Source organism: Hippichthys cyanospilos, chromosome 7, assembly GCF_059441005.1.
Source record: "Hippichthys cyanospilos isolate Australia breed blue-spotted pipefish chromosome 7, RoL_Hcya_1.0, whole genome shotgun sequence".
Classification (NCBI taxonomy): domain Eukaryota; kingdom Metazoa; phylum Chordata; class Actinopteri; order Syngnathiformes; family Syngnathidae; genus Hippichthys; species Hippichthys cyanospilos.
In genome coordinates, this window is record NC_142375.1 from 9,114,586 (window position 1) to 9,137,205 (window position 22,620).

The window sequence follows — 22,620 nt, forward strand, 5'->3', positions numbered from 1 at the left end:
TCACTACTGCAGTACAAAGGAGAAATAATGTAAGGAATGCATGAAGGTGACAATGTGAAAGAGATTAACCTGTGATAGAGAAATTGCAAGCTGGACAAAGACATGCTTACAAACCTACCCCCCACAGCAACCACCCTTGGTGCCAGTCCACTGAGGGGGAGAACAGCTGCTGGGATAGTGGGTGAGCTGTCAGACGGTCAAGGGGAGTGCTGCCTCTCTAATCCCCAAGGGGGAGGGAGGGACAACAACGGGATCCGAGCCATTTTCATTCAGCCCCCTCCTCTCCGTCCTTCTCTGTTTGTAATGTCATTGCAGTTGAACAGCTGGATTGTCCATCCCCATGCAGTGCATGCTGTAGTAAAATGCTAATAGCATTGTTGTTAATGCCTACATGTCATGGCGGTCACAACCTGCTGTCCTGTTACAGGTGATTAGCGTCATGCATTCCTATTCTCACTTTAACACATGCTGAATTTCTGTAATGCTTAAACTTGGCAAAATAAGAACATAAGATAGACAGATGCAAATGTTGACCTTATGCTCAAGCAGCAGGTAAATCGCAACCTTTTTCGTTTGCATAAATCACACATTTGCCTGACTGCAAATGTGGCGCAAGCGGGGCATTAACTGCCCTTGCATTCGTGTTTACATGCCCCTATTTCAACATGGTTCTGCCATGTTATCGCTAAGGAATTTTCAGTGGCTCGTTTCTTGAGACCAAACAAGAGTGCCGCCAAGTGAAGTATTGTAATCAATTAATTCAGAAGAACTTATTTGCTGTTGGCTGTTGACAGTTGCTTTTATTTTCATAGAGCACTATCTGTTGTTTGTAAGACATACTATAGAAGTAAATCTTACTTACTGTACCTTGAGTATGCATTTAGACAGTTATTCGTTTATCAGTAAGTTTATCAGTGTTGTCGTTTGCAGTAGTATAGAACTGCACTGCGTACTTGTTGCTAATATCATGGTGACCAAGATGAAAAAAATATTTGCAAAATCACTTTTTAGTATGATTTGCTGCCATTCTACGCCATTTTAAACCACAATACTAAACGTCTTTTTTTCCCCCTCACACATACATACATACATACGAATACAATAACCTTTATTCTTCCACTCATTTACATATGTACATACAACGTTGTACACACACACACACACACACAAATGTGGTGACAAGTGTGTTGCATTGCATTCAGTAGATTTGAGTCTTATAACAGTGAAAATTAATTCCCAGAAATCAACCAAACTTTTTTTTCTGATACTCTCTGCAAACCAAAGGCATTTCAAGCATGTTGTCCTTTGTCCCTTTTGAGGTCAGACTTTACTGTAATACACCGCCCATTCCTTTTTCCCCACATTATGGGTGTGACCATTTGCAAAGCCATTTACTGCTCCACTGGCTTCTCTATGCAGTTTGTCATTGTTTTCTGCATTTATTTGCTCTTTTCTCAGTGCGAGAGCAGGCTTGCAGGTGTGCCAGTTGCGCAAAGCCTTATTCATGTCATCCTGGACCCTTATACCCAGAAGCTTGTCTTCCTCATTCCTTCTCTTATCATCATCTTCATAATCGCTGTCATCCTTGCTGGAGTGATGATGTAATTTGCGCATCTCACCACTAATACTTTCAAAGTACTGATGGATGCAAACCTTGGCAAAGCTCTTGGCATGCTCTTTACAGGTCTCATCGAACAGCTTGCGCTCAATGTCAATATAATGAGACCAGTATTTGGTTTTGAGGAAAGCAGCCTGAGTGAAGCAAGGTCGAATAGCGCGAATCAGGAAGGCTGTGAAGGTCATCATGAGCAAAAGCATCCAGCCGCAAGCCTGTCAAATAGAGACTTGCGTTACACAGACTTAAGCGTTGTGTTGAATCCTTATGGTATTAAAAGTATGGACTATGCTGTCATCTTTAGCATCTTGATGCTTTTGAGAGATGTTAATATGCACAGCTGCTCATAGCTCCGTAATAGAATTATCATCTTATGCAGATCAGTTAAACTGCCTTCCTATCTTTCTTTTACAACCATAGCATTGCCTTCAGCGGATCAAAGCACGAAAAGCAGAGTGGGAGTTTTGGATGGATGAAAATAGGCCAGAGTTCCATGAATAATAAATTTGTCGGCTTATCTTTCTTGTTAATAAGCCAATAAAAGGCCCCATTGTAAAAAGCATTTCGTTAACTTCAGTTTTGATAACTAAAGTACAGGAATTAAGATTTGCCTTGTCATCATCTTATTTGATTAATTTGCAAAAGTTAATGAAAATGTTCCAGACAACTTTCTCAAACTGTATTTATATTGATTGACTAATGATTCAGTTAGAGGCTAAAACACAAAGGGGGGAAAAACAAAAACAAATCAGTAATAGTTTGTTTTACAAGAGTCCCCCACGACAAAGAAGGGTGATTTTATTTATAATCCATTCATTCATTTTCTCCCGCTAGTCCTATCGAGGACTATGGGGGAGCTGAATGCCAAGTGGTATGATGCACCCCGGTGTGATGGCCAGTCATTCACATATGCTGTCTAAAGCTGCATTCATTCACGATCACATTTTTTGGCCAATTTGGAGTGTTGTGTTGAAGTGTTATTTAACTCAAACTTCATTTCTGGCGCAGATCTACATATATAGTTTTAGTACTTGTAGCTGCGACACACTTTGAAGTAACGACATTTACAAAAGTATAAAATCTGAAAAAAGATCAGCACACCTGCGATATGCACTTGATGTATCGGGATGCTGCCACTCTTAGTTCCTGATGCTCAAACAGATCTTTACATGGAATCTTCGCCAACAGATTTATCTTCTCTGTCTCGGACATCCCTTTGAAGAGTGTGTAATTCCCAAACTTGTTGATATCCAAATTGATGCTGAAAGCACAGAGGAAGCTCTTGCCATCCATGAGAGTGACTGACACCCAAACTGCAGGTGCTATCAAAGATCTCTGTGTGATTGAACAGAACATGTAGCGAAGGATTGACGGATCCTTTGTTCTCCTTCCCGTCGGTCTTCTCCACTCTTCTGCGAGCACGGACACGTTGTTGTTCAATACGAATCCTAACAGGAAAAACCAAATAGGCGGGACGATCAGCAGCCCGATCCCATAGCTATAGTTGTATTCTGGAATACAGGGGCAGCTGAACTCAAAGGCAGAGTACATCTGAGCGCTAGCCAGTGCCATGATACCACAGATCCCATTCATAAAAGATTCCTGGTTGGATTGAAGGAACTGGAACATCAAACGTAATTTATCCATCTCTGCGCATATCAGGGTGTGCGCTCCAAAGCGATACAATCTGTATGAAGAGGTACATAGGGCTGTAGCTGGAGTGCTGTTAAATTTAAGAAAGAAAAAAAAACCACACACACAAAAACAAATGGGTGATATAACAAAGGCATTCAGAAAGTCACATGAAAATTAAACAGGCAGATTTTTTTTCTTTGAGATTATGGCATCACAATGTTTATAAAACATTAAGATATTTATACTGAGCACCACATTGATGAAGCATAAGCTATACTTTACAGGAATACTGTCCTATGTCTATTGCCTTTTATGGGTAATAAACATGTGTCCTTTGGCTATTACTAGCAATGAGTAATTACTTTGTAGTAGGGATGCACCGAATTTTCCGTACTGTAAATAATTTCAGCGGGTTGAGAAGAGAGCTTTGCTGGGTTTCCAAATAGTTCATAGGACTACCACGAGACAAAAAAACAAAAATGGAGGGAAGACAAAGAAAATTACATCACACACCAAAGGTATATGGCAAAGGCGAATCTTTAAATAAACACGCCAAATAAGGTATGGACGACAATACAATAGCCATCGTACGCTTTTATTTTGAAATTGGCTTTCATAACTGTGTTAGCCGAATAGCTAGCTTGAGTCTTTTTGACTCCATCTTTACTGCCGACACACCAGCACAACGCCAGTGAGAAAATCAATCAATCGCTGATTGACGATGCTGAGAGACTGCTAATCAGTTACGTTGTCATACGTATGGTACGGCAAAAGTCTCCAATGTTCGTGCTAGCCACTAACTATGTATGCGGTGCACATGGTGAATTCAAACTGTTGACCATACAGCGTTATTCAACTGGGTCCGCAATCAACACTAAGATTAAATGTGAAAGATCCAACAAAACCTAGACATGAAAAAAAAGTCTGTCAATGAATTAAACGTTAATAACTGCAAATGTCTAAATAATGTGTGGATTTCCTATCGATCTAATACAAAAGCTGACATATATGAAGAAGAAAAATGGGTATAAATTACTTTGTTTGATTTAGTTACAACAAATGGTCCGTTGTGTCCCATGTCTACAATACTTGGTTGATCAAAAAAGGCTTCTGTCTTCCATTCTAGTGGTTGGTATGTCAATACTATAACATTGATCATAAAACAAGGAGCACATTAAAATCAGTTGACTTTAAACAGACGTTTATTTTCAGTCTTTTAGTTTTCCTCTTTTGATGAAGTGTCATTGTTTTGGATTTCAGCCAAACATTTTCATTTACAGTGCATTCCTACTTTCTAGTAATGCAAGTCTACTTTATTTGCAAATGTCAGTAATGCGTTATAATATTTAGTTGGGAATTGTCTAGAATCTCTCCCAGTAGGGATGCCTAATGTCCTCAATAGCACGTTCAGCCTGTTTTTGATGTAACGCTCCTCCAATACACCTGTTTCTAATTTTCAGAATCGCAAATAGCAAAGCTTACTAATGAGCTAATCATCTTTTGGACGTGTGCACCCCTGCGTTACTGTATATTATATCTGTTCAGCTGTAACTTTACAGTGAAAAAAAAGATTAACAGCAGACCCAGACTCCAGTTACTTTTTAGTGCTATGAAGTACTAATCAAATGTATCATCAACATTCGCTAGGGGTTTGACCTGGAAAGACTCACCCTATATACATTCTGAGACAATTCACAGCAAAAATGAACAATTAGAAATACTTACCTGCTTTCAAGGATCCACTATAAGATGTAAAAAAAACCCATACATTTAAATTATCCATTTGAAGTCATTTGTGGTCTGGACATGTCCATGTGAATGTTGTGTATCAGACTGCTGAAAAGCACTTCTCGGACCATCTGTGGGATTGTTCAAAGTCAACCACGATTGGTGATCCAATCCCGCCCCTCGCAAGCACCTGTGCTGACCCTGACAACATCAAAGATTTTCCTTCACCACATATAATTTTAAACTAAGGCCATATTTGTCACAAAACATTTTACACATTAGTGTGAGAGTTTAAATTATTTGTCCTTACTCTTTTAATGGTAATATGTTTGTATATGCGCTATTGTCAAGGATTCAGAGCTCCTGGGACATGCAAACATGATCACAAGACATTCAAATGTCTGTGGCTTTGTTTGAAAAATGCGGTTGACGGCTAAGGGGCAAAAGCAACTAATATTTACACAGAATAGACAACCCTTTGCTTTCTGCAAGTACAAATAAGTGTGAAAAATAATTCTTTGAAATTGTCCAAAAATACTGTATATTGCAGGGACATACTATTGTAAAAATGTTGACATCTACACAAAATGAAAGACAACACTGTATTTATATCTGTCCTTTTTGGCTTACATACTGCTGCGCAGCCTTGCATATAAGCTTTCAGATCAGCTATTACACTTTGATATCTGCTCATCGATACAGGTATGTAGGCCCACATTTAATGCACTAGTTCACTAGGCTATAGCTACTTTGTAAATACAAGAGGTCTGGTCTGTGCCGTGGGGCCTTTTGGTTTACGGTACATTAAACAGGAAACTGTCACAAATAAGTCATTAACCACAATCAAGTTCAATATAAAATAGGAAGCAAGTTCTGAGGCTGCGGTGATGCAAATTATGTCTCGCTTCCCCCATCAAATATATTTATAAAATGTGTCAACATGTTTGTTGGGGTGCACATGCTTTGGTATTCACTGCATGTAAATATAGTGAAATAGAATCTCAAACGTTTACAAAAAATGCACGCAAGAACTTGAAATGTCTCTCTTCCTTTGCATGACTGCATTGCTATGTGGGTAATGGCACCTTATCATTACCATTTTAGTAACAAATTTGGTTTTACATTAACCTTGTGATTGACTGGCCAGAAGTCCAGGGTGTAGTCTGTGATCAACTCCAGCTTCCCACCACTCTAAACAGAGTAAGCATTACAGGAAATAGATTAAGATGCGAGTTATAAAATCTCCCTCCTTTGTGACTATCACGCAGGACCGGACACGTAAAAGAAATCTTCCACAAGTGTGTGCGGCCACTTTTGGCTTACTTGTATATTCAAAAAAAAGACCCAAAATGAAGGCCATTTGGTTAAGCAAAAGCAAGATATTATTCGTCTGCGATTGGCTGGCAACCATTTCAGGGTGTCCCCCACCTACTGCCTGAAGACACCTGGGATATGCACCTGACATGAAGGGTCAATAACAAAAGTGCTTACAGTGGTCATAAGCTTGTGAACCATTGCTGCAAATTCCTATCCATGCTATGAGTGAGAAGATGGTTTTAGAGTACCATGAGTGATGCATGCTCATGTAGTTCTCAAATATAGGTTTGAAGTCTGCTTAGTATTGAGCAAAGTGCTCTTGAAGTTCTGGCCAAGGAATCAGGTTCAATATGAGGGCCTTAAAAAAAAAAAAAAGTCTCCAGTTTTAACCTCTTTATTAGTCTTTCCTTAATACGACTAGATGGCCACTGGACACTTTCACGATTTTTGTATGAGTGTTACCTCAAAACACACACGCCTATCTAAACAGCTCCTGGAAAATATCCTCCCACATTCAAACTTCAAATAGAATTTATTTTCTTGCGGGCTACAGGAGGCTCCACCAACATTTTGACAGCTTGGCAAGACAAATCTGCACTCTTGCATCCACTTCTGACGACTACAGCAACACAGTCGCCTAATTTTGTGGCATGTACGTTGTGTGATTTACTTGGGAGTAGCCTGAAGGAAAAGCATCTGTATTTTATGTTGTCATCTGTAATCGCTCCGCCCAAAATGTTGCAACTCTCCCTCCCGCATTGGTTCTTGTCCAAACTGAAACTCTTCCGTCCTCTTGTGGTACATGAGTGCATCTACAAAAATATTCATACATTTTTCCAGGCTATGCTAAGAAATGCAAGCATGCAGATACTTAATAGTAGTAGCTCCATATAGATAGAAATTAAAAACAGCATGAAACAGATGCAGTAGAGAGTTTTGTTTTGTTTTCTTTATTTCCAAGATGTAAAATAATTACTCCCAGTAGCTAAGGAAGTCACTATGCTCAGTCACGTCCTCAAAGCTGGAGGTGCCCCAAGCAGCAGATTTTGATTTCAGCTCAAAGTCCGGGTTTGCGTCCTTATCCCTGAAGCGAACCTTCCAAGACGGGCTTGAAACTATGTTTCCAGAAGCTGTTGTAATGATAATTCAAGTCTGATTATTACGTTAAACCTTTTGTTACAATACATCACAAAGATAGGAATTTGCTTGAATAATATTGCTTGTGTTCAAACTAAACTTTTCTGTGACAATTAAAAAAAAAAAATAGGTGCACACAAACTGTACCTTTTGATAATGGCAAGCAGGAGGATTCACAGCAGGCACACACGCTGTCATTGCCATGCAATTCTTTCCACCTGAACCACAGACATGACTTCATTTCTTTTAAAGTGTTATGCTGTAGCTGATATAGTGATCTAATGTGCCACAGTTGACTCACGTTTTGGTAGCTCGGTGATAATTGCAAGCCTTTGAACTCGAGGTTGGAGTTGGATCACCCATTGAGAATTCACAATGCAAATAGAGATGCTAAAAATATGTCTTAAGACATTAGTGCACCGAATATATCCCACATTACCAAGTTGGATGGTGTGTGCATGACACAGACAGAGCATACCGGCGTTGAAGAAACATCCGTGTCTTTGAAAATGAAGGCACTCACTGAGAATTTTTGGGCATTCAATGGGCCCTTGAGAAATGCAGACTGTCTTGTCACCAGGCCATCAATCATACAACTGCAAAATAATATATAACAATTAAAAACAAATGTTGAATTGTCACACATTTTGGATGGAGCTGAACTTGTTACCCTTGGTTGTCGATAACGGTGTATTTGGGTTCCGAGTAAGGGTCTTGGCGAGCGGTCATGAAACACTTGTGAATGTAAAGCCTCTGGTCTGTTGATGTGTTAACTACTTGTTTCACCTCAAAGTACATTGGCTGTCCCAGGATAAATGTTTTATCGCCAACAATTTCATTCCCTGATGCTGAAAATACAAGAAAGGTGAATTGGTAAAGAATTATGCAAATTCTGTCTGTTGTATTTGGTTCTAGGAATTCAGGTTTCGTCCTAATTGCATTATTTGGTGTTACTCATTGTAAAGGGACAAAACTATTGCTTGCCCATGTTCTTTGTCTTTGGCCATATCTGGACTAAAAAGTATTACACAATTACCATAGTCATTTTAAAAGAAAGTAACTCATTTCTAGCAACGAGTACAACACTTTGTAGTGCTCCTGTGTAGAACCTTTTTGTGCATTTGTCACACCAGAAAATCTTGTCAGTGGAACAGTGCAGCATACGTTTCCAAAAGTCCTACCATCTTGAGGAGAGATTATATAAGCATGTTGTGATCGTAGTGGTTTGTAAACCGTGCCCCTCCTCAGTTGGATAGAGATGCCAGGATTGAAAGAGTGAAAATGCCTGCAACCAATCAAAAACATTAATGAAAACATTTAAACAGTAGATTAGCATCTTGTGCAAGGGTGTGTAGCAGCCTCATTTTTTGTGTTTGTGACAGCAATAGTTCTACTTTGATGGCTTTCATACGTTTGATAATCAACAACTGTAGTAACTTTTATAACGTTTAAAAAAAATCACATTTTAATGTATTTCATGGAATATTAACACGCTCCCTTTTATCGTGCCTTTACTTTAATATTTTGGGTGATATTCATAGCTACACATTTTGCATCTATATTTTGAGCAAACAAATAATGTAACAATCCCCATGCATATTATGCAAGAAAAATGGTAAAAGGAAAAATTGTTAAGGTTATACCTTGGGTATTTGCACTGCAAGACAACATCAAATGGCATCTCTCGTATAACTGGAGTGGTTGGCTTGTAGTGGAGTACAATACTGATGAACAAATAGTCTTCAGTACTCTGGAACAGACAATTTTAGAGGTTGTGGTATGCCATAAGTCAAAACAGTGGGGGGATACAACCAAGTTGACATAAACCCACCTCTCTCTTGAATCCACAGTCTGTTTTCAGAAGGTACAGAAGGTAATAATGTTCCAAAGTGCCTTCGTTTACAGGACACTTGCCAAGTTTCAAGTCTTTGAATGCATTTCTTGATGAGAAAAGTTTCTTGCTTACTTTCACGTACATGCGGTCAACGTGGCACAAGATGTCAACAAGCTTAGATTTGTCTGCTCCCCCAGGTGCGGCAACAGTGGGAGCTGGTGCAAGCAACATTTCCTGAACTGAGTCGGGAACAGGTCTTACACCCCTTTCTGGCATGAATAGCTCCTTTTGGTCCTGTGAGAAAGGGACAACTCGATACCAAGGAGCTTTTTGAGGTGTTGAGGATTTACTCCTTAGGACTCTGTCAGGAAAAGTAAGGGATCTGGGTACAGGGCCTACAGGTTCTTCGTCCATCTCGTTCTCCAGCTCAGATTGCAAACTCTCCCAATGAAATTCTGCATCTTCATATTCGGGCACGCTTGTGAGTGGATAAGAATAGGTAGAGTAAAAAAGAAGTAATAAAATGCACATTCGTACCAACCCCATTTTCTGGGAGCCCTACTTTTCCAAGCTCTCGCCTCAATTGATTAGTTTTCACCTGGAGTCAATTAGTAAATAGCTCAACCAATCAAGAGTCTTTCAAATTCTCACAGACTTGAGAATTTTAAACAAATGCACAAATGAAAACGATAAAAAATAATGATTTATTTTTGTCAAAAATTAACTCGTTTCGAAATTGGACTCGAAATGCGTTGGGGGAAAACATTTTATATTGCGGATATTGCGTTAGAATGACGTCATACCCGGAAGATCCAAACCGTCATTACGGAAGCCGTGCTCGCGTAACTGATTCCTTACCAATATTACCTTAATCGTCAAGAAGATAAAAGATAGTAGTCCTTTTTTAACGTCCTCTTTTTGTGTGAATCAACTATAGCATTGGGGCTGTTTTTTTCCAGGGTCTGTTAAAGGTTGGAGTTGACGTTTTTTTCTTCTTTCATGTTTTGCTAACAAGGCAGCTAATGAGGCTAAGGCTAATGTTGTTTTTATCGTCCATGAAATCTTGACGTTGCTTGAACAGTGTAGGTAGGCTTTTTATGGTGCCAATTCACCATTTATGTATAGTTCCCCTTGGAGTTCGGTCACATTGTTTCATGTTTTCACGTGCAATCGGCGCAGTGTATTTTCATAGTTACTTTAATGCGAACATAACTGTAAACCGGCCGGAGGTTACTTTCTAGGTAGTTTTAGTTGGGGCTGCCTGGTTTGTCCCTGCCACGACTATCGAAATCGTGGCGAGCTTCACCGGCTCCCCGAGAAACGGCTTCAATGCGTGGGATGATGGGCAGCCAGAGTAGTCCTGTCAAGAGTTACGACTATCTCCTGAAATTCCTTTTGGTGGGAGACAGTGACGTCGGGAAAGGCGAAATCCTGGACAGTTTACAGGACGGCTCGGCAGAGTCTCCTTATGCTTACAGTAGTGGTGAGTTGTTCTTCGTTTTTTTCTCCCAATAGTACGCGTAACTGGCTAACATCAAGGAATCTGAATTCTTTGGCGTTTTAGGAATAGATTACAAAACAACCACGATACTACTGGATGGAAGAAGAGTGAAATTAGAGTTATGGTAAGTCCGAGAAGAAGTCATGGCTATAGAATTTGTGTGCAAAAAAAACAACAACAATATCATGTTTATATGTGTGGTTCTCTTTCAGGGATACATCTGGTCAAGGCAGATTCTGTACCATCTTTAGGTCTTACTCGAGAGGTGCACAGGTGAGGATTAGTTGTCAGACAAAAGAAGTAATATGTAAAGGTCGAATGATAATTACGAAACAGAAATAAGCCTGTTTTATTTTTTTTGTGCTGCAACAGAATTATTTTGAAATAAACAATTAAGGCCTTCAGATTAGTAACCATATCCGTTTAAAGGTTTATTCTGACTGCAACGTCGGTGTAAATTCTCGGTTGCATACCATTGGCTATAACACTACTAAAGTTAAGATGGCACAATGCTCTGCTCATCACATTTTAAGTAAGCTTAAGGAGTATGAAGCAGTTTGAAGCAAGCACATTTACCAAGAAATATAGAATTAAATAGTATTAAACAAACAGCAAGCTCTATTATGTTTTGGGGGTACTTCCAGTGTCTGTCCTTAAGCTGTATTGGGTACAGCTGTATTGGGTAAGTTTTAGTCATGATTATGCCAGTTTCAAGATATTTTAGTGATTATTTTAGGTTTCTCTTCCCTTAACAGAAGTATGAGCAATTTAGCTTGCATATGTATCTGTGCTCATAAAGATTTTTTTTTTATCTTACAGGGCATCTTACTTGTATATGACATCACCAATGGCTGGTCATTTGACGGCATTGACCGCTGGATCCGAGAAATTGATGAGGTAAGCATTTTATTCTAAGAAATACACTACTCAAATGTTGCACCAAAAACTATACAAATGTAAAAAAAATGATGATGTTATACTATCACGTATGATTATTAATATTCTACTTGGAGGCTGCAAGATCTAGGATTAGAAAGGTCTCTAGGTGTCAACTCCCACACACACACACGCTTATTTAGCATTTTAGTTATCTGAAAGCTAAATATGCCTTGCTTCTCGTGTAAAGTGTGTTACCGTATTAAGGCAGTTTAAAGAAAAAACAACAAACTTTTTAATCTTTCAGCATGCCCCAGGTGTGCCCAGGATCTTAGTTGGCAACCGACTTCACTTGGCTTTCAAGCGGCAGGTTCCAACCGAGCAAGCGAGGGCTTATGCTGAAAAAAACAGCATGACGTTCTTTGAGGTCAGCCCCCTGTGCAACTTCAATGTTATCGAGTCTTTCACAGAACTCTCACGCATTGTGCTCATGAGGCATGGGATGGAGAAGTTCTGGAGGCCCAACAGAGGTGAGCTTTATTGCTTTGGAAATCGCGTATGGTTTTTGTTTGTTATTGTACACCAACTGTAGTCTATGTGCTTGGGCTGAAGATATTCAATATTATAGTATTTGACTATCTTGCTTAAAATTGTATGGAAAAATTGAGCAATCTGAAAAAAATATTTTTGGTTTGTCTAACTGTTGCCCTCTGATTTGCGCTATAGGGCTAAAAAAAAAAAAAGCCAGGCTTTCAGACTCATAGACAGCTTTTTCCCCAGCACCATTAATGCTCTGAATAACAAAACACGAACACACTAAAAATAAAAATTGCACTCTGTGAAACTATGATTTTTATCGTGTAACATTTATTCTATTTATTGTTCATATTTATTTAAAATACACTAATCAGAACAGCGCTCCAAACTTTGTTCTGTACCTGCTATACAATGTTGTTAAAGGCATTCTATTCTATTCTATTCTATTCTATTCTATTCTATTCTATTCTATTGAAGATGAATTTTCAATACATAGGAGCAAGTAAGACATTGTACGTAATAATAAATGCCCAGCGAGTTTTGTTGTGGTACTTATCATTTTGTTACTAATGAAAAGACTTTGTGCTTAAGCGCCACTGATATTCAGTAACAACAAAGTGGGCATATTGACTCATGTGGGGCTGGGCAACGATGCCTATTTGACACCTATGTTTTGAGTTTGACCATCTGATGTTTGTAAGTCGAACCGCGATTGGCCGTTGCCTAAGCCCTGAGCAACCATGATCTCATTTTCAGTGGCAAGTGACAAAATGACCGCCTCCTGAAATCAAGGAAAATCTTAGTCCACATATCGTCTTTAGACTAACAGGGCAGCATAGAACATGTTGTAAAGAATTTTGTTTTACTTGTTTTCCACATTAACTGTTGCATTTAAATTCTCTAGCCATGTCAATCTTAGGTTAGCTTGACAATTAGCATGGCTTGCAGGTTTTTCCTTGCCACAGAGGCAATGATAATGGTGCTAGGAGCAAATCTATACTTCCAGGGTATCTGGACCCTGACCAATCAGAGGAGGGTCCCAATATTCACTGTCTCCGATTGGCTGAGACCATGGTATGTGTGTTGGTTGAATGAGGCTTCTAGAGTAGCGAAGACTTCATTTCACTTTGTTGGCTTGTCGAACGTCTTATATTCAGTTGCTGAATTGGGAAATTAGGCCCCCCCCCCCCACACACACACACACACACCCAAATTGGTCACAGCCTTGAGCACTGCCTCATCAGGGTCAAGAGAGAACCTGCCATTTATTTCAGCTCGCTTTGGGTGAAATGTGTGGACGGTCCACCAAGACTGATCATGAGTCACTTACTCAGCCATGAAGACAAAAAAAATAACCAAAACAAAACACGGGACTTTCTTAGGTATTTTAAACTAGATCACATCCCATGCACAGTACTCGTATCATCTAAATTCCCTTTCGTTGATCCACAGTTTTCAGCCTCCAAGACCTGTGCTGCCGGTCCATCGTCTCCTGCACCCCCGTGCACCTCATCGACAAGCTGCCTCTCCCCGTGGCCATCAAATCCCACCTCAAGTCATTCTCCATGGCCAATGGCATGAATGCGGTCATGATGCACGGGCGCTCCTACTCTGTAGCCCACAGTGCCGCCTCGGGCGTCACAAGCGGAAGCAAGGCCAACAGTATCAAACGCTCCAAGTCCTTCAGGCCTCCACAGAGTCCACCGAAAACCTCTTCATCCGCGTCATCCAAGGGGAACTGTAAGATATCGTAGGGAAAGTGTGCCTGCCTATTTTGCTATTGTTCCTCCGAGAGGCCTCTCAAGGCCACGGGAGGTGGAAACAAACTACCTACAAGTAAATCTTATCAGAACTTAGAGCTACCTTGAACTTTTTTGACCTGTTTCAGTGGGTTTCTATTTTGTATGCACTTTCTGGTGCCATTTTTGGATGCTGTTATGCTCACCACTTTTATGAAAGAAACTCACCCATCCTGTTGAACGAGACATTGAACCAGCAGATGAGTTGCGGGTCATTGCTAACACTACAAATATGGGCATGATCTTCAGCTCGATGTATTCGGAGAATGTTTTCGTTTGTCTTCATATTTAAAAGTTGGCCTTGAACTTTTAAACATCGTCAGCGATATGTATGTACTTGTTTGGTCTCGATACCTGTGGGATACTTTCTAATTTACAGTGTCTTATACCGTCTTTGGGGGTTCACTTTCTTTGCAATACCCAACTTTTTTCAAATAGGACATTTTTATATCAAACTGTTTGCACAGAGTCAGACACACAATTTTCGTCACAAAAAAACAGCGTTGCTCTGTTTTGGTTTTGTAGTGCCGGTGTCTTTGACCTAATCTGCTGCTTTTGTTTCATCCACTATTGGATTTTTTGCTCTGGCCTTTTAAACCTATTTAGTGAGATTTATATTTTACATTAAAAACCTTTTGGAGATTGCTGGTGCTGATGAGGAAAAGTACAAGCTTAAATGTACAGTTTTTACCATGATAGTTTTGCTATTTTTGTTCTTATGAATTTGTAAATGGTGGTTTTTATTTTGCATTTTGAATATTTTGGAAAACCGTATGCTACGTATTTATGAATGTCAAATTATAGTCATCTGCTACCTTGCTGTGGCCATATAGGACCAAGTGGAATGTGATGTCGCTGCCTCTTAAGTATTTGTGTATTTGTACCTTCTTTCAGCATCTGTAGGCACATGACGGTGGTGCGTAGTCACTGTTGACATTTTTGAAAACTTTGTAACATATACATAATTTACAAGAGAAATAAGATGTCAAGTTTACAGTAAAACCTCATTAAGAGCACAAAGTATGTTTAATCAGAACCTTTTTACATATGGGTTTGTAATCCGCATAAATATTGTTGTACCATTTGAATTCAGTCATAAGATTACCTTCCCAATAAAACCAAATTGTGCTGTGAGATTTTGGGAATAAGAATATGGTGCACATTTTCCACTGCTTATGCCTGTGTTGTACTGTGTTGACTTTATTATATAACAATAAGCACAATCTGTCAATGTCTTGATGTAATCAGATTTGTGTTGTAGATTTGGACGTAAACTAATGCCTCACATTTTCTCTAAACGGCTGCATCGAAATTAAATGCTCCCTTCACAAAAATAAAGGGTAAGAATCTTATGTTTGCCCGTGGGTTATTTGCCTTTTTTTTTTTGTCTTCGCCTTCTTTCGCACTTTTATCAAGTTCATTGTGGGAATATGTTTGCTTCTCTTTGTGTGTTTTGGGGCCAGCGGTGGCGAGGAGCCTTCAAACCGAGTATGTGGGGGGTGCTGAATTGATTAGCGTTGTGTTGGCTAGTTTAGGATAACCGGGACATGAATGCAGCGGTCAAAAGTCACCCAAAGGTTAGGGGGTCACTGCCAATGAAAAGATTAGGGGGGAGCAGCTTCCCATGCAGCGCCTCGCAGTGGCATGGTGTCAATGCAAATGTGTTGCTTTACATCTTGCCATCTTGGGCCATAGCTAAATTTATTACGAAGTTGACGGCGGGAGATGGACGAGGTCAAACAAATGTCTTTCAACTTTCGCCAAGATTTGAGCAATTTGCATTTGTATGAAAATGCAAAAAAATAACATTTCTCCAAACTTTAGGGATTCTACTGACAGTTTAACGAATAACCTGTGATATCTTCAGTATGGTTTTCAATTTGTAGTTGATTCGTGCAAACTTGACAAGCAATATTTAGCCACCCCAGAAAACGTCCCACAAGCCTAAACTTTCTCATCAGTGACCCCCCCCAAAAATTGATTGGTTGTTTCCAGACGACACCGCAGTAAAGTGTGTCTGGACACTTAATGTTCGACTTCTCACGAGGATGTTTATGTCCGTGCGCGCACTGTTGGCGCAGCTTGTTGCAGCGTGTTTTCTTTGATGTTTTTACAATGTTTGTGCAGTTGCTGAGCGCATGGCACCGCTTCATAAAAGTTTGAGACAGTGGACGGCCGAGGGGGACGGCCTGAGGGGGTTGCCCTTTCTTTCTCTCCTTCTCCATTCAATCTTTGAAAGGCTAATTTTGCATCTTTCTCATTGTGCACTTTGGTTCGATTATTTCGCTGCTGTGTGCAATCGTCGCTAGTTTTTATATGGACGGGCTACGAGGAAGTACTTCCACCCCCCTATTTGAGAATACAGTACAACCACTTCACGTATTCCTGGAGTTGACTGCTCAGTTTAGAAGTTTTGTGACGCACGGAACTTGGTTGGGACGTAGACTACTTTACGCACTGCAGACGATTTGACTCGTAAATTGTTTGCGCACGAATCAGACCTCGCCTGAAACTACAAGAACCTACTTCCTTATCTTGACCGAAAGGAGGTATGGAATTCACCAAAGGACGACGATTGCAAAAGAGCAACAATGTGTAAAACCTCCGAACAACTTGTGGATCATAGATGCGCCAAGAAGAAGACAATCAGGCGTCATGCAGAAAATTCTAAGAGACGAGAACTGGGACGGCTTGCTGGGTATTTGGGAACAATTTTGCTTTGCCAATTACTGGGACTTTCTTTGGGTGCGAGTTTGTCAGCTCCCAAAGTGGAACACGAGGGGCTTTGTCCCAACAAGCTGAACACAAATCTCTGGGTTGACGCACAAAGCACCTGCGAAAGAGAATGCAACGTTGATGAGGTGAGGTCACCAATAAGTAATATGCTTTTAATACTTAAGCGTGGGCTATAAATCGAAATCATTTGACTAATTTGTCTCAAAAAACGTCAATTCGAAATTGTGGTAAATCGTGAAATCAGGGTTTTGCACATACATATAAGTGGATTCCTGGATAGATCGTTCATAAGACAGTTGCGTAAGATTTATTTGAAATGGATTCACTATCTACATATATTATTGTTGTTTGAATATTTTGCACAGGAGTTATTTTAAAAATAAATTAACCTTCTTTAAATGTTTGTTGTGTTGATTTAATATCATAATCGCCCTGAATGACTGGGTAAAAAAATATGAGTATATTATTGTTCCTCATTAATATATAAATATAGATAGATATATAGATAGATAGATAGATAGATTTTTTTGAAATTGCAAAAGTATATTCTCATATAGAACATTTTAGAAATGGTTCACTTCAGACCTCAGCCCAATTAAGAAGCTGTGATGGGGCTCAAGTGGAGATTGTGCAGATGAATGGTGGAAGATTCCTCCTGTATTCTTGCATCTTGTGAAACATTATCAGGTGAAAATTAGGTGCTGTTTTTTTTTTTTTTTGCAAAAGAGCTTTATCTACAAAAGTTTAACATTATGCTAATGATTACAATATAAGGGACAGAATGATTACTTAACTGAAACGACTAGAATTAAAGGCAACATTTTTCTCTTTTTACATTTTGGTCCTATATCATTTAGAAAAACCTTATTAGAAGTTGAAGAATATATCTCAAATCAGGGGTTCCAAATTTTATTGAATGTAGTGTATTTTTACCACCTCTGTCAATCAGTGCTTTGTGCTTTTGTTGCGCCAACAGGACTGCGCTGACTATGAGAAGTGCTGCACTAACGTGTGCGGCCTCAACAGTTGTGTCGCAGCACGATTCTCCGACGGTACCACCGTTCAGCCGGATGGCCTCGGAGGAAGCAAGGGGGGCGCGGCCGCAGGCTCCGCGGCGACCTGCGACGGATTTATCTGCAGCCAGCAGGGAGCCACATGTGACATCTGGGACGGGCAGCCCATCTGCAAGTGTCAGGACCGATGCGAGAAAGAGCCCAACTTTACCTGCGCGTCGGACGGCCTCACATATTTCAACCGCTGCTACATGGATGCAGAGGCCTGCATCCGGGGGGTGACCCTAACGGTGGTCACCTGCCGATTCTACCTGGCGGGACCCCACACGAGCCCGCTGCCTCAGGACACAACTGCTTATCCTACCCCGACATCCTCTCAGGAAGACCCGATGCCGCCCACTCTGTACTCCAACCCTCACCACCAGTCTATTTATGTTGGAGGAACGGTCAGCTTCCACTGCGATGTCATCGGCACCCCCAGGCCCGACGTCACCTGGGAGAAACAAAGCGAGCGGCGCGAGAGGCTGGTCATGAGGCCAGATCAAATGTACGGCAACGTGGTGATCACCAACATTGGACAGCTTGTCATCTACAACGCTCAGGTGTGGGACACGGGCATCTACACCTGCATCGCTCGCAACGCCGTCGGGGTCCTCCGCGCCGACTACCCTCTATCAGTGATACGTCGGGCCGACGACGACTTCTCCGAGGATCCCGAGATGCCCATGGGAAGGCCTTTCTCACCAGCGGACTGCTTGGCTGAAGTGGACGTGAGAGTGTGCAGCGGTGAGCGCCATGTGGACTGGTACTATGACAGCAAGCTCGGCTCCTGCATGGCCTTCAGCAACGGCGGCTGCGAGGATAGCCGCAACCGATTTGAGACCTATGAGGAATGCAAGGCCTCCTGTCAAAGAGAGGGGATGGGCATTTGCTCCTTGCCTTCTGTCCAGGGGCCCTGCAAAGCTTGGGAAGTGCGGTGGGCTTGGAATTCTGTCATGAAACGGTGCCAAGCGTTCGCCTACGGTGGCTGCCACGGGAACGCCAACAGCTTTGGTACGCAGAAGGAGTGCGCCGCAAACTGCCCGACACCCAAAAGGAAACCTTGCAAGACGTGTCGGGTGAAGGGGAAGATGGTGCCCAGTTTATGTCGCAGCGACTTTGCCATTGTGGGGCGGCTGACCGAGCTCGTCGAGGATCTGGACTCGGGATTGGCCCGCTTTAGCTTGGAAGAGGTTCTCCGAGATGAAAAGATGGGCTTGACCTTCTTCAACACCAAACACCTCGAGGTGACCATTGACAAGATAGACTGGAGCTGTCCTTGCCCCAACATCACTGTGGAGGAAAACCCTCTGCTGGTGATGGGGGTGGTGCAGGACGGCATGGCCATCATCCAGTCAGACAGTTACGTCAGAGCAATAACCGATCGCAGACTTAAGAAGCTCCGGGAAGTTCTGGTTAAAAAGACTTGCCAGACATTGTAAAACTCCGGAGTCTCGCTATTGCACAGATGGCTGAAGGAACAAATGGCACTGTGAAACGTTCATCACCAAAGTGGACATTAGCCTGACAAAAATCATACCTAGTTTCAGAGGAGCACTAAAGGCATCTGGTGCTACTTAAACAGTATTCCTGGTGCATCATCACACCTTAGGCTTGTGTTTTTCTTTTGACTGTCATAATCAAAGAGGGTTCTATGTACTTTGTTACCTTCACATGCATTTTGTGTGATAGCATTCGCATTGAATATTTCTTTGATAGCTGGCGGAAAAATATTTCTTTTTGTTTAACTTGTATTTCTTAGCATAATGTCATTTAAATGCTCTGTATTTTTTTTTCAAGATGATCCTTTACTGTGCGTTTTTATATTCATGTCTAATGTGCATATTTTTACCTATAAATCTCTCTATCATTCTTTTTTCTTGACTTGTGTTTCTGCTACATGAAACACAGTCTATACACATGCAAATAATTACATGTATAAACAAACAAATGCACATAAATGGTGGACGATTTTATGCAGTACCAAATGTATGTTCATATGGAAGACATTCCATAACTCGTAACTCTCTTAACTCTAAATATGAATATTTTCATTAAACGTATGTTATTGAACATGACCTGACCCATTCAATAATTTCAATCAATTCCAGGGCATGCTGTGTAACTGCAAAGGCAAAAAGACACTGCAATGTGCATTACGTACTGTAATAGCACCTTGTGGCACTCAAGACCCCAAACTAATGATACTTTGATTCATTTAGGTTTGGAGAGTTGTATACCCTTAATTATCAATATGATCCACAAAAAGAGAGTCACCAGAAGCTTCATTTTTATAGATTTTATAAAACCAACACTAACGACCATCAATAATAGCACTTTAGCTTAGCTAACTTCACCATTAATACCAGATTTGTGTTTCACATCACTGGCACAGGCAATAATATCTTTCAATAACAAAATGATTTGGTAGACCTACACTAAAGTATTGCATGTAGTGTAGCATGCATGAACACAATGTATTATCCTAAATTCACACTGATCCCTCATTTTAATAATTGAAATGAATCACTTTCAATGAACGTACTTTTTTAAATATTTTATACAATCAAAATGCCTAACATCAATAATATCGGACTAAAGCTTTACTAGTTTCACAATTAGTACTATCAATGTGTACATATAATGTATATGCTAGCGTAGCGCGTTAGCTACTCGTGGTTAGCGTCATAGCATCCTCTTGTACCTGTTCATCACAATAAAATATGGCAGAACATATAACCATGGCAAGCAAGTCATTAGATACAGATATAGGTGAGTTAATCAGTGTTTTCCATGATTAATGTGTTTCATATTGGGACATGGCTTTGTTCTCCAAATGGGTCCCCTTGAGCATGTACTGTAACAGATATGCGGGTACAGATTGATTTATGCTTTTATTAATTGAAATCAGATTATAAATAGAGAACTCAATTCAAATCAACTTTTTAAAACCCAGCCACGATATGCAAATAAAGTACAATGCAATGGGAAGAGCAGCCCAGAAGAAAAAAATGTGCTAAACCAGGTTAAGGTAAGCATTGAATTACTTTTATTCATGTGTGAAATTAGGAATATAGTGTACTCCAAATATGTGATAAAAACATTCTGTCTGTTTATTTAATGTAATGTCTAGTTGGAGGAATTTGGCAAGACAGCTGAACTTTGAGTTCATTTAAGGCGCTTTTCTTCATCTTGCTGCAATTCTTTCAGCAAAAGAAGGGCAAGGCATTTCAGACCAAACTCTCCTTCCTGAACAAGAGACACTTATTGTTGGCTGGCATGTCCACCTAACAAAAAAAAAACATTTACATTAACATTCCACAGGAAAAAAAAAGTTATACACTTGAAAAAGCTGCTAACTTACGATTTTCTCCAGGAATAAACCATGTATTTCTGCAAGTGATTTGAGGAGGGAAATATCCCTGAGGCCCCACTCTGGATTCCTGTAAATTCAAATGTTTTGTTCTTAACCCTAACTTACACATGTGCATTCAACATAATTGAAAAATGTTTCTGTCTCCCACAATGACAACATTTCACAAAATAATGCGGATGAAGATAAAAAAAAAAAAAACCGTACCTCTGTCGTAGGCTAAAGTCAAAATCAACATTGCTTTGTGGTGTGATGCGGCCATTCGCTGCATAAGGCTGGAGAGCAAAGCAGAAATTTATTACATGAATGAGGTTTTTTTTTTTTTTTTGCTGCCATAATTTAATGCAATACACATTTATGTGGAGATCAAGTCATTTTAAACCTACCCCATATGTCAAAAGTAGACCTTGTGGCTTCAACACCACTCCAGCGCCTTTGAATAGACCCTAGAAGGTGAATAGGCATGTTTTACATTAGAAGAAGCAGAGCAGATGAAATATCCATAATATAAGAGCTATTTTGAAAACCCTGGAAGAGATATTTTTTCTTTGTTCTCCTTCTCACTGTCAAAGCTGACTTTTGTTAAATAAAGGTGCTGCATTGGATATCATTAGATTGTGGGGGTGTAAAGTGGCTGGTGGGAGTATGCACTGGTGCAGTTGCTGCAGCAAGAGTCCATGAACTAAAATTAGTGCCATCACATTGAGATACATGCCTCTGTACAGGCCATTGGGGAGATGTGGATCATGTTGATGTTGAGGACCAGATCGAGGCTCTCTGGTTGAATCCCTCCCCAGTGATCATGGCTCAGAGAAGCATCCAGGTGGATGGCAGGCTTCACATTGTTCAGTTGGTAGTGAGCTCTGTAGGCTTCTATACTGAAAGAAGAGAAGCACGGCGGATGCATTGTACAGCGAACAAAACAAACACGCCTCCATCATTAACGCCGCTCGTGATTGGTGTAAAGTCTATTGGCTATCGCAGGAGTTCACTGCGGTAATAAACACAAATAATACCTGGCTAAAGAGCGTTGATCGTACTCTGATGGCTGCCAAGTAATATTCCGTAGAGCCCCTGCAAAATGTATGACATGTTGTCCCGTTCCAGAGGAGATCTCGAGCGCTTGCAGCCGTCTGTCTGCGTTGACGCAGCCCCGCAGCACCGTCAGGATGGGCTCCTTGTTCCTTTCCGCGGCGGCGGCATTCAGCATTCTGCTAAAGCCGAGGCACACTTGTCGGGCAGTACGATACAACTCACGAAGCCACCCCAGGACCTCGGACTGTTGCTCTCTTAGTCCAAGTAGGAGAGATGGAGCGTAGCGCCGAATGTTTTGTTCTCACAAGAAAATGCTCAACTTCCGCTTGTCATAAACCACGTGGGTCATTATCACCAATGAGAGCAGAGGAAGTTGGCAGTGTTTTTTTTTTTTAATTAAAAAAAAGAAAAAAGAAAGAAAGACAATTTGCTAGTAATATTAATC

The 22,620-nt window shown here is 40.6% G+C and overlaps 5 protein-coding genes across 6 annotated transcripts; 2 read left to right on the top strand and 3 right to left on the bottom strand.

The window, feature by feature from the left end:
- Positions 1–1,079: 1,079 nt before the first annotated feature.
- Positions 1,080–5,010, bottom strand: calhm1b (calcium homeostasis modulator 1b). 2 transcript variants are annotated; one of them, XM_088420108.1, is made up of 3 exons: positions 4,976–5,010; positions 2,717–3,338; positions 1,080–1,830 (listed from the first exon to the last, which is right to left on the bottom strand). In XM_088420108.1, the coding sequence occupies exons 2-3, from the start codon at positions 3,260–3,262 to the stop codon at positions 1,321–1,323; spliced, it is 1,056 nt and encodes a 351-aa protein (XP_088276234.1). In that variant the 5' UTR covers positions 3,263–3,338; positions 4,976–5,010; the 3' UTR covers positions 1,080–1,320. The 2 variants fall into 2 exon arrangements, with proteins under 2 accessions (XP_088276234.1, XP_088276233.1); XM_088420107.1 differs by lacking the exon at positions 4,976–5,010 and adding an exon at positions 3,613–3,704.
- A 2,247-nt stretch (positions 5,011–7,257) lies between these two features.
- Positions 7,258–10,748, bottom strand: zp3c (zona pellucida glycoprotein 3c). The gene is made up of 8 exons (XM_088420286.1): positions 9,264–10,748; positions 9,076–9,182; positions 8,614–8,717; positions 8,103–8,280; positions 7,911–8,028; positions 7,734–7,822; positions 7,580–7,650; positions 7,258–7,425 (listed from the first exon to the last, which is right to left on the bottom strand). Exons 1-8 carry the CDS (start codon positions 9,810–9,812, stop codon positions 7,268–7,270), a joined length of 1,374 nt encoding a protein of 457 aa, XP_088276412.1. The 5' UTR covers positions 9,813–10,748; the 3' UTR covers positions 7,258–7,267.
- LOC148420942 (ras-related protein Rab-40C-like) lies at positions 10,065–15,331 on the top strand. Its single transcript, XM_088420287.1, has 6 exons — positions 10,065–10,749; positions 10,831–10,891; positions 10,980–11,040; positions 11,587–11,664; positions 11,951–12,173; positions 13,633–15,331. Exons 1-6 carry the CDS (start codon positions 10,596–10,598, stop codon positions 13,932–13,934), a joined length of 879 nt encoding a protein of 292 aa, XP_088276413.1. The 5' UTR covers positions 10,065–10,595; the 3' UTR covers positions 13,935–15,331.
- Positions 15,332–16,160: 829 nt separating this feature from the next.
- Positions 16,161–19,845, top strand: wfikkn1 (WAP, follistatin/kazal, immunoglobulin, kunitz and netrin domain containing 1). Its single transcript, XM_088419748.1, has 2 exons — positions 16,161–16,840; positions 17,692–19,845. Exons 1-2 carry the CDS (start codon positions 16,571–16,573, stop codon positions 19,207–19,209), a joined length of 1,788 nt encoding a protein of 595 aa, XP_088275874.1. The 5' UTR covers positions 16,161–16,570; the 3' UTR covers positions 19,210–19,845.
- A 948-nt stretch (positions 19,846–20,793) lies between these two features.
- Positions 20,794–22,500, bottom strand: mettl26 (methyltransferase like 26). Its single transcript, XM_088419977.1, has 6 exons — positions 22,157–22,500; positions 21,856–22,018; positions 21,527–21,586; positions 21,348–21,415; positions 21,132–21,210; positions 20,794–21,054 (listed from the first exon to the last, which is right to left on the bottom strand). The coding sequence occupies exons 1-6, from the start codon at positions 22,348–22,350 to the stop codon at positions 20,998–21,000; spliced, it is 621 nt and encodes a 206-aa protein (XP_088276103.1). The 5' UTR covers positions 22,351–22,500; the 3' UTR covers positions 20,794–20,997.
- Positions 22,501–22,620: the final 120 nt, after the last annotated feature.

Excerpts from the sequence above, each read along its gene's own strand:
- zp3c (XM_088420286.1), bottom strand. The coding sequence starts at position 9,812 with ATGGGGTTGGTACGAATGTGCATTTTATTACTTCTTTTTTACTCTACC. Across the intron at positions 8,029-8,102 it reads ACCGTTATCGACAACCAAGG|TTGTATGATTGATGGCCTGG; the intron begins GTAACAAGTTCA and ends ATTATTTTGCAG. Across the intron at positions 7,651-7,733 it reads TATCACCGAGCTACCAAAAC|GTGGAAAGAATTGCATGGCA; the intron begins GTGAGTCAACTG and ends TCTGTGGTTCAG.
- calhm1b (XM_088420107.1), bottom strand. The coding sequence starts at position 3,701 with ATGAACTATTTGGAAACCCAGCAAAGCTCTCTTCTCAACCCGCTGAAA. Across the intron at positions 3,339-3,612 it reads CGGTGCATCCCTACTACAAA|CACTCCAGCTACAGCCCTAT; the intron begins GTAATTACTCAT and ends TAAATTTAACAG. Across the intron at positions 1,831-2,716 it reads ACATCAAGTGCATATCGCAG|GCTTGCGGCTGGATGCTTTT; the intron begins GTGTGCTGATCT and ends TCTATTTGACAG.
- mettl26 (XM_088419977.1), bottom strand. The coding sequence starts at position 22,350 with ATGCTGAATGCCGCCGCCGCGGAAAGGAACAAGGAGCCCATCCTGACG. Across the intron at positions 22,019-22,156 it reads GATCAACGCTCTTTAGCCAG|TATAGAAGCCTACAGAGCTC; the intron begins GTATTATTTGTG and ends CTCTTCTTTCAG. Across the intron at positions 21,416-21,526 it reads GTCTACTTTTGACATATGGG|CCTTATGCAGCGAATGGCCG; the intron begins GTAGGTTTAAAA and ends TTTGCTCTCCAG.
- wfikkn1 (XM_088419748.1), top strand. The coding sequence starts at position 16,571 with ATGTGTAAAACCTCCGAACAACTTGTGGATCATAGATGCGCCAAGAAG. Across the intron at positions 16,841-17,691 it reads GAGAATGCAACGTTGATGAG|GACTGCGCTGACTATGAGAA; the intron begins GTGAGGTCACCA and ends TTGCGCCAACAG.
- LOC148420942 (XM_088420287.1), top strand. The coding sequence starts at position 10,596 with ATGCGTGGGATGATGGGCAGCCAGAGTAGTCCTGTCAAGAGTTACGAC. Across the intron at positions 10,750-10,830 it reads TCCTTATGCTTACAGTAGTG|GAATAGATTACAAAACAACC; the intron begins GTGAGTTGTTCT and ends TTGGCGTTTTAG. Across the intron at positions 11,665-11,950 it reads GGATCCGAGAAATTGATGAG|CATGCCCCAGGTGTGCCCAG; the intron begins GTAAGCATTTTA and ends TTAATCTTTCAG.